This window comes from Canis aureus, chromosome 5 (assembly GCF_053574225.1).
Source record: "Canis aureus isolate CA01 chromosome 5, VMU_Caureus_v.1.0, whole genome shotgun sequence".
In the NCBI taxonomy this organism is placed as follows: domain Eukaryota; kingdom Metazoa; phylum Chordata; class Mammalia; order Carnivora; family Canidae; genus Canis; species Canis aureus.
The window spans coordinates 80046973-80056689 of NC_135615.1; the positions used below are offsets into that span (position 1 = coordinate 80046973).

At 48.0% G+C, this 9717-nt stretch overlaps 1 protein-coding gene across 4 annotated transcripts in view; it reads left to right on the forward strand.

Annotated features, from left to right (window-relative positions):
• The window catches only part of CAPZB (capping actin protein of muscle Z-line subunit beta), a 130406-nt gene that overhangs the window by 51486 nt on the left and 69203 nt on the right, over positions 1–9717 (forward strand). For all 4 annotated transcript variants that reach the window (XM_077899379.1, XM_077899380.1, XM_077899377.1 and 1 more), the window contains exon 2: positions 9549–9638. In XM_077899379.1, the coding sequence (XP_077755505.1) occupies positions 9549–9638 (90 nt within the window). The remainder of the gene's footprint in view (positions 1–9548; positions 9639–9717) is intronic.

Here is a 9717-nt window from a genome sequence, read left to right on the forward strand (position 1 = left end):
TTTACGCTCTGGGAAGACCCCTGCCGCTCACGGAGGATGGGCCATGGGGAGCTTCTGGCTGCCACACTCGCCACCTCGTTTGTGGCAGCCCGCAGCGTGGAGAGCATCCTTAGGCCTGTGCTTCAGGGTTGCAAAAGCCAAGCCAAGGCTCCCAGGATTAAGTGGTGACTGATGTAGCTCCACCCTGCAGGTGAAGTAGGAGAATAGGAATTTTTATTGTTATTAGAGCCCATCTGTGTTTTCGGAGTCTTATTAGACTGCTTTGACAAAAGCTGTGTACCCTTAACCTTGGAAAACTGTGCGCACATTTGCACACACACACCTGCCTCATGCATGTACACCTCGACCTTCACATACCTACACACACACACACACACACACACACACACACCCCTGCCCTCATACACACCCTTTCACACATACGTTACCCTACCTTCACACACATCCCTCTACTTTCTCACGCATGGATACGCCTGTATCTTCTCTCTCTCTCACACACACACACCACACTCTTTTCTCTCATGCATGAGTACACACCACACACACACCACAGGCACCTGCCTTCACACACACAGCCCTTCACACTCTTCATGCATACATATACACCTCTACCTTTGCACACACAATTCTTCCTCCCTCGTGTGCATGCACACACTTGGACAACACTCTTGCATCCTTATACACCTTTATCTTCACATCCCACACACCTGCTTTCTCTCTCATACATACATACACACCCAGACCTACACAGACCCCTACTTTCTCACGCATGCGTATACATACCCCTGCCTTTACACACAGATCCACACCACACACCCCTCCACAAACTGTCTAGGTGCTCACAGCCGTGAGGAGGGATTCTATACCCCCATTAAGAACCTGGGATTTCTTTCTTCCATCAAAGTTGATTTTGTTTTTTGGTTGTTTTTTGTTTCAAACAAAACTAGGTTTCTAGTTTCCACATTCATAGGAGATTAGAAGCAACATATTAGATGAGGTAGTGTAGTGAAGAGCAGAGCAGAAAACGGTAGAGAGTAGACCTGGGCCGTGTTCCAGGAGTGGTTCCTCCCCATGGCGTCCCTCTGCCAGGGAGAAACGGCCTGTGTGCACTGCTTTGTCTTCTTTGTAAACACACGGACTCTGTAAAACTCCCCAGAAGGCCTCCCTGTCTTTCAGGATTAAGACGGGGTTGGTACATCAGTTCCCCTGCGGGGCCCCCCCTTCAGTGACAGTGCGGGGAGCGCAGGCTGGTGGTTCTGAGGGTAGAGCCGGGTAGTGTCCTCCTGCTGCTTTTTCCCTGGCTGTCACCTTCCTTGGGTCACAAGCTCCTTGAGGCCAGGGACCATGTCCCTCGTGCAGCCCTGTGTACCCAGTGTGTGCCCGTCACTCACAGGCTTCAGTGACTGAATGAAGCGGAAAGACAGCGTGGAACATGGTGGAAAAACCTGTCAAAGTGAAGATAACAGGCTCACGTACTGACTTTGCCCTGACTTTGTGACCTTGCCACACGTTCTCTGAACCTCAATCATTCATCTGTGAGATGAGAGGGCAGGACTTGCGTGAACTCGAAAATTCTGTCCTGTGATCTTAATAGAATTAATTTAGATTTTATTTACTTATTCATGAGAGACACACAGAGAGAAGCAGAGACACAGGCAGAGGGAGAAGCAGGCTCCCTGCGGTGGGGAGCCCGATGCGGGACTCCATCCCCACAACTGATCCCCAGACCCGGGATCATGACCTGAGCCGAAGGGAGACACTCAACCCCTGAGCCACCAGGTGTCCCCTAATAGAATTTTTTTGGAGCAGAGATTTGCTTGTGAAGAAGGCATGGTGTTTCCAGCGTGGTCAAGGTCACATCGGCCCCGCCACTGAATCCGTTCACTGAAAATGCTTCCTTTAGGTTGTGTGGTTTTCTCCTCAGTTTTTATTTTTATTTTTTATTTATTTTTTTTTTAATTTTTATTTATTTATGATAGAGAGAGAGAGAGAGAGAGGCAGAGACACAGGCAGAGGGAGAAGCAGGCTCCATGCACTGGGAGCCCGATGTGGGATTCGATCCCGGATCTCCAGGATCGTGCCCTGGGCCAAAGGCAGGCGCCAAACCGCTGCGCCACCCAGGGATCCCTCCTCAGTTTTTATTAAAGGACAGTGATGGACACTGTGCTGAAGTGCAGTAGACCCCAGACAGTTGAAGGAGGTTTGATCTGCCCGGTTGGCTTGCACTGTGGCATTGACCTTCTTGGTGTAGTAGAGGGTGTTGGGCTTTCCTGTGCGAAGGAAGAGTCGGGGGGTGGGGGGATGATGCTTGTGTTTGTGTTGGGGGGGCCATCACTACCGTGTCCCGCCCAGAAGATTCGACCTGAGGGCAGTCAGTCAATGGAAGAAACAGTTTTCTTTGTATTAATCCAGATGTGCAGCTTTCTGCAGGGACCTGCAGAGAGACCTTCAAGATGAGTGTGGGCTGGGCTGGCTGGTGCCTCCTTCTCCCCAGGGCCCCCCCGCACACCCCGTGTTCCTGTGAGCCTGGTGGCAGGACACAGATTCAGCTTGTACAGAATTGCTGCTTGGGTCACAGAGGATACAAGACAAGCCATGGTTAAGTTAGACTGCATCAGTGTGTGGGAGATCACCCTGGGCTCCTGGGAAGTTTACCTTCGTGCTGTCAGTGAAGTACGAATTTGCTAAGGCTCTCGGGAATGTAAACGAGGGAAGGTCTCGGTGAACTTGACAACAGACTGTCCAGACCTTGAAGCTTTGGGCGGTTGTTTATGTGTGGACAGATGCTGTGAAGTGCAGATCTGCCCCAGCCAGCCACTAGAGCTGGCCAGGCAGGACTTCTGCTCAGAAATCCCCGAAGTTGGAGTTACTGCTTGTCCTTGAGATGATGAACAGTGTGCTTGCAAAGGGCACACACAAACCATACGCACGCTAACGAGGCTTCGGCACTGTCTTCTAGCAGGTGGTCCCTGCTAGGAAACGGAGTCATCTCCAACTTCTTGGGCTTCCTGCCCTTTCCAGTAAGTACTCTCCTCCTGTCTGTCCTGTCTCTTAAAGGCCCTGGCCCTCCCCTCCTCTCCAGCCAGGCAGCCACCGCCCTTGTGGCTGCAGAGGCTCCTCTGCTGACTCTCCTGCCCCTGGTCCTCCCACAGTCACCAGAGATGTCAGTTACAAGTGCCAACTGACAGGATCACTCCCGAACCAGGTGACTTAAAACATCAGTAGTCTTTTTGGCTGGTGCTTTCTGTGGGTCAGAAATTCAGTAGGGTCGTGGTTCTGGCTTGGGCTCTCGGGATGTTGCAGTCAGAGACCTGAAGCTGTAAGAGGGGCATCTCGAGGGTTGGCTGAGAGTCTCACGGTCCCTTCATGTGGCTGCCTTGTGCCGGCTGGCTTGGGCTTCCTCACAGCATGGCCTCCATAGGGTGCTCCAGCTGTTTACATTGCAGCTCCAAGCACAAGTGTCCAGCAAGCAAGGTAAAAAAATGAGTAGCCTTTTATGGCTTGGCCTCAGAAATCACAGATGATCAGTTTTGCTATTCTCTGTCAGTGGAAACAGTCGCCAAAGCTCTCCTATGGCGGGGGTGGGGGGCGGTGCATAGACTTTGCCTCTCACTGGGAGGATGTCAGTCACTCCTTGGAGGAGGAGCATGCCGGGTGAGAGATGGCCTTGTGGCCATTTTTGGACAGGATAATCTTCTTACCTTCTGAGACCCAAGGCTGTTCCTGTCATTTGTCTATGGAAGAATCTTTAGGGCTACTAATCCCTCTGAAGACATAGATTTTAAAGTTTTCAAGGCCATGGGGATCCCTGGGTGATGCAGCGGTTTAGCGCCTGCCTTTGGCCCAGGGCGCGATCCTGGAGACCCGGGATCGAATCCCACATCGGGCTCCCGGTGCATGGAGCCTGCTTCTCCCTCTGCCTATGTCTCTGCCTCTCTCTCTCTCTCTGTGACTATCATAAAATAAAAAATAAATAATAAAAAATAAAAATTAAAGTTTTCAAGGCCAGAGAACATGGCACAGAAGCCTTACCTACAAAGGAGACAACCGCACAACTAACTGCTGGGAGACAGGTCTGGAGCCTGGGCCTGGAACCCACTTAGGAAACTGCTGCCTTCTGAACCATTTGAGGGGAAACCAGCCCGACTGTAGGCCCCTTGGGACAAGGCCCCAGTTACCTCCTCATGTCACACCTTCCTCCTGCATGACCGCACCATGCACGTGCTGTGCTCTTGCACACCCATCCTTCATCCCGCTGCACCTGCAGAGGTGCCTCCCACCCCCCACCCTGTGTCTCCTGTTGCACTGCTGGGTGCATGCAGCTGGTGATAACCAGCTCAGGTACCCTTCTCCTGAGAAGCCTTTTCAGGTTTCCTGTGCCACTTAGTGTCACCTTTACTGTAACTTCGTTCATTCTTGTGGGTTGGTGTGTTCACTGTGTTAGACTTTGAGTTCATCACAGGTTGGAGCATGTCCTGTCCTTTCATTTCTGCCTAGGGCTGAATAAACTAATGATGATTTCCAAATTGGTCTGTGCCCTTTTACTTCATTTAATGGGGCTGAGTTTTACTGCATGTAAATGATGGGCAACACTGGCAGCTGTCTGAATTTGGTAGGAGATTTTTTAAGCTGTAGTGTTTTATTCAACTTACTATTCTGAAAAATTGTTCTCGTCTGTGTTAACAGTTGTTTTACTTGTTGTTGGTGATTGAAGCAGTTTTGCACCTTTTCTCTAAGTTATGGGAAAAACTAGCAGTAAGTGAAGCCCTTTCTAACTTGGTTTATGTGTTCACACACACAGAACACTTAACCCGATCCCGTCGAGCCTCACCAGCCTAAAGTGGGATAACTGCCCCTCCTTAGTCTTTGACATCCTAACAAGACCTAAAATCTGTAGATTTTAACCACCGCATAAGTTCCTGAAGACTTTGTTTTACTCACCATTCAGTATCAGAAATGGTGCTTGTCACCTAGGAAACACTCAGGTAATGATTGAATGACTAATGGAGTGGGCAGCGAACTCTGGAGAGTGACGTGGAAGGGGTCATTCTTTGACTATTTACCTTGCAGCCTGGACACCACCCCCAGTGGGAGGTACTCCTGGTGAAGCGCACTGCCTGAAGGGACCATCCCGGAGAGAGTCCTTAGTCACCAGATGACTGTCCACACAATAAATAGAAAGCCGGTTGGGGGCAGGGACCAGGGCTGGCATCCCACCCCTGCCATCACTGTCTTTCTGGGGTCACTCCTGTTGTTACCTGGGGCTGCGGGCCATCTGTGTTTTCTCCACTCTCCAGAGCTGTGTCCTATCTGGACCCCTTGGGGTTTGGGATGACTCCCAGGTGAAGGGCTCCGGTTCACTCTAATATTAACTTTCACAAGCTGTCATTAAGCGTCCTCATGTTCTGGGAAATCTTTAGTCATTTCCAAATGTATTGATAGACATCCTTAGCCCTAGAAATTTATTATGCAGTATTTCCAATTAGGATTCATTGGGATTAATACAAAATAGGAGTTAGAATGTTTAGCCGTGGTATGTTTTCAGTGCTCAAATAGATATAGTCGGACAGAGGACAATCGGGAAGGGAGCCTTTATGCTGCTGGCACCCTTGGGGGCAAGGCTGTGACAGGCAGCATGCTGGTTTGGGGCATGTGAGCAGGCTCCATGGAACGTGGACACGGTATCTCATATTGATCTTTCCCGGCCAGGTTACAACTTTTCTTCCTAGATAATACGCTGCTCAGTTTCTAGTTTATCTCCTCTGACTCCCTGTATGTTCTGGACAAAGGTTTCAGTGTAGCTAGCTTTGCTTCTGTCTGAATCTGGTTTTGGTTCTCAGGAAGATGATTAATACCCAGTTGAGAATATTTCTAAAGACCAGAAGTTTTTAGGGGTTATGAGTGGTCTGTGGATTAGAATTGCATATAAAATGTTTCTGTACATGTGCAGTTTTCTGGAGCTTTGGCTTTCATCAGAGTCTGGGATTCTGCAGTCCCTCCAAAATGATTGTTTTATTTACTTATTTTTTTTAAGATTTTTTTTTTTTAAGTAACCTCTACACCCAACATGGGGCTCAAATCCATAACCCCAAGATTAAGAGTTGAATGCTCCACTAACAGAGCCAACCAGGTGACCCCAAAATGGGTATTTTATATTTTAGATTTAAAAAAATTTTATTTTAGAAAGGGTGAGAGTGTGGGTGAACAGGGGGGAAGGGTTGAGGGGGAAGGAGAGAGAGATTCTGAAGCAGACTCCCTGCTGAGCACGGAACCAGCCGTGGGATCTGATCTCAGGACCTTAAGATCATTACCTGAAATCAGTAGTTGGACGTGTAACTGACTGAGTCACCCAGGTGCCCCCCAAATTAGTGTTTTAAATCAGGGTTTTCAAACTTGACTCTGGCATTTGGGGCCAGGTTGTTGGGGTGTGTTCTCTATATTGTAGAATGTTAAGAAGCATCGCTGATCTCTACCTATTAGATGCCAGTAGCTCCTCCTCCCCCAATGATGACAATCAAAAAAATTGTCTCCATACGTTGCCAAATGTCTCGTGGGGGTTTGTGGGGAGGACAGAGTCAACCCCAGTTGAGAAACACTAGTATGTACCTTTTTTTCAGTAGCTGTAATTTTTTAGAGTAGTCTTTGGTTCATAGGAGAGTTGAGCAGAAGGTACAGGGGGTGCCCATATATTCCTTGCCCCCACATATGAGTGGCCTTTCCCACCAAGTACAGTTGCTGAACCTACATGGACACGTCATAATCACTCAGTCCTCGGTCTCCTTTAGGATTCACTCTTGGTGTTGTACAGACTGTGGGTTTGGACAAATGTATAATGATGTATATCCACCACTTTAGTAGCCTGCAGAGTAGCTTCACTGGCCTAAAAATCCTCCGCGCTGTGCTCTGCCTGTTAATCCCTTCCTCCCCTGATCTTTTTACCATCTCTGTAGTTTTGCCTTTTCCAGAATGTCACATAGTTGGAATCATGCAGCATGCAGCCTTTTCAGATTAACGTCTTTCACTTAGTAATATGTGTTTAAGGTTCCTCCGTGTCTTCACATGCTTGATAGCTTATTTCTTTTTAGCGCTGAACAATATTCAGCGTCTGGACGGACCACAGGTTGTTTATCCACCCACCTGCTGAAGGACATTTTGGTTGCTTCCAAGTTTCGGCAGTTGTGAATAAAGCTGGTATAAACATTTGTGTGCCGGTTTTTATATGGAAATAAGTTTTCAGCTCCTTTGGGTAAATACCAAGGAGTACAGTTGCTGGATTGTATGGCAAGAGTATGTTTAGTTTTGTAAGAAACTGCCACACTGTCTTCGAAGGTGGTTGTATACCATTTTCATTCCCACCAACAGTGAGTCAGAGTTCTGTTTCTCCACATCCTTGTCAGCAATCAGAGTTCTGGATTTGGGCCATTCTAATAGGTGCGTAATGGGATCTCATTGTTGCCTTAATTTGCATTTCTCTGGTAACAAATGATGTGGAGCATCTTTTCATATTTTTATTTGCCATCTGTAAGTCGTCTTTAGTAAGGTGTATGTTTAGGTCTCTGGCTCATTGGTTTACATCTTTTTAACTAGTTTGACTCGAATCATTTAGGGTTTTCCTATTCTGGCACGGTTGTGGGGGTAGGGGTGGGGACACACAGCTGTTTATGGAGTTTGAGCACAGAGCTCCAGTTTACAGCAACAGGAAAGACTTCAGGGTTAGGTTGAGTGGGGTGAATGCTATAAAATATTTATATTTTAAAATGTTTTTAAAACATATATTTATACACACACACAGAAAATACTCCCAAACACATACTACCGTATATTAAAAATTTCACAGGTATTCACTGAACCATTGCAACAAGCCTATGAAGTAGATACTGCCCCCATTTTATGGATAAATAGAGGCTTAGGTTAAGAAATATGCCCAAGGTTATAGCTAACGAGTGGCAGAACTGGAAGTTGAATATAGATCTCTCTAGTGGCAACTCAGTTTATCTGCCTTCTTGACCCTTGAAGTGGTGTTAAAATGTGTTCCCATGCCAGCAGACCAGACCCACGTCACCATGGCATTGCCTGGCAAAGAAGGCATGGTATGATAGAAGGTTTTCACTGAACAGAACCAACGCTGCACCGTTTCTGGGGAGAGTGAGTGAGAGAGAGTGTGTGTGTGTGTGTGTGTGTCTTTGTAGGGTAGTAGCCAGTTTGTTGTGTATCCCAGAATAAATAGTCACTAACCATCTTCAGCAGGAGGCAAGTTGGTGCTTTATTTTTTTTCTTTTTAAAAACAGCCTACTGTATATGTCCTACTGATTATCTGGGAATGAAATAGCCTCCAGTTAACTTGATGTGTGTGTTCTTTGGTGAAATATAAAATGAGGCCTTGTCCCATAGCCTATTTATGGTTCATATACCTGGGGTGTAGATGGTTATATTTGAAGGTTCTATTTCATTACAGCCAATTATGGCGTTTCAAGGATTACTGTATATATTTTATGAAGATTCTCAATAGCGTGTTGATTAGGCTTTTAAAATTCTGAGATTGGCCTGGGCACATCAGATGATGTCTCCAGCGGGTTGCGTCGGCTACTCCGGTTGCCTTAGCTGTACTTCTCAGAGGTACGTGCGGTGGTCTTCCCTGCTCTAGCCTGGGCCGCCTTGCTCACCTTTCTTGTCATACCTCCTGAGGTCTAGCCTTCTGTGCCACAGCCCACCGGGCACTGAATTTACTCTCACTTTACCCCCGCTTAGTTTTTCCTCCTCCTTCCTGCCTCCATTATTGATCACATATTTATGATGACTGGTGGGTGGTGGCTCTGAATAAATATTTGCAGCCTGAATGTCAATTGAGGCGAGACCTGGGGAGCACACGGTGTGATCTTTATCCTCATGGGCCCCTGCAGCCGCAGAGACCCCAATTTGCTGCCTTTGTGTGCTCTGCAGCTGGAACCATGCTCCAGGTCTTGGGTGGCCTTTGCCAGCACCTAGCACCTGGGGTCACATCCCAGGCTCTTGTTAAATGACTGAAGCACTTTTTTTTTTAGTATATGTGCTGCCGAAGCGAGCACTGAAGCACTTTAATGTTGGCGTGCATCTTGCCATTGGTTCTTTGCCTGGCTTTGTCCCTGGCTTGGAACTCCTCAAGGGACCTGGCCTGGTGACATTACCTGACTCGCATGGCCAGACTCTAGCAAAGGAGAAAGGCTCTCTTGCTACTCGGGCATGCTCCCTTGCAAGGCTGATCAGGAGGTAACACATCTGCCTCTCCCGTAGTCTGTTGAATTGGAAAAGGAAAGCCGAGGGGTCTTTGAGGTGTGGGTGGAATCCTGGCCTGCTTCCTACTTTGAGTATCTTCGGACATCTCCACCTCAGATCGTGCCATCACAGAGCCTGTCCCCCCCCTCTCCAGGAGATGTGTCAGAGGGCCTGCTCCGGGCCTGCTTGGTGTTAGAATACCCTGGGCGAGCTGAAGCTGCAAGAATGCTTTTTAAAAGGGGGTTTTGGTGCTTCTGTTACCAAAGTGACGTAAATGTTTCTGTTTCTTTTTGCAGAGTGACCAGCAGCTGGACTGTGCCTTGGACTTGATGAGGCGCCTGCCTCCACAGCAAATCGAGAAGAACCTCAGCGACCTGATCGACCTGGTACGGGCTTTGTTCGTATGGTTTCTTTTGGCCGGTGGCTTATAATTGGTTGCCTCTGTGTACCTTTTTCCATGAGGCG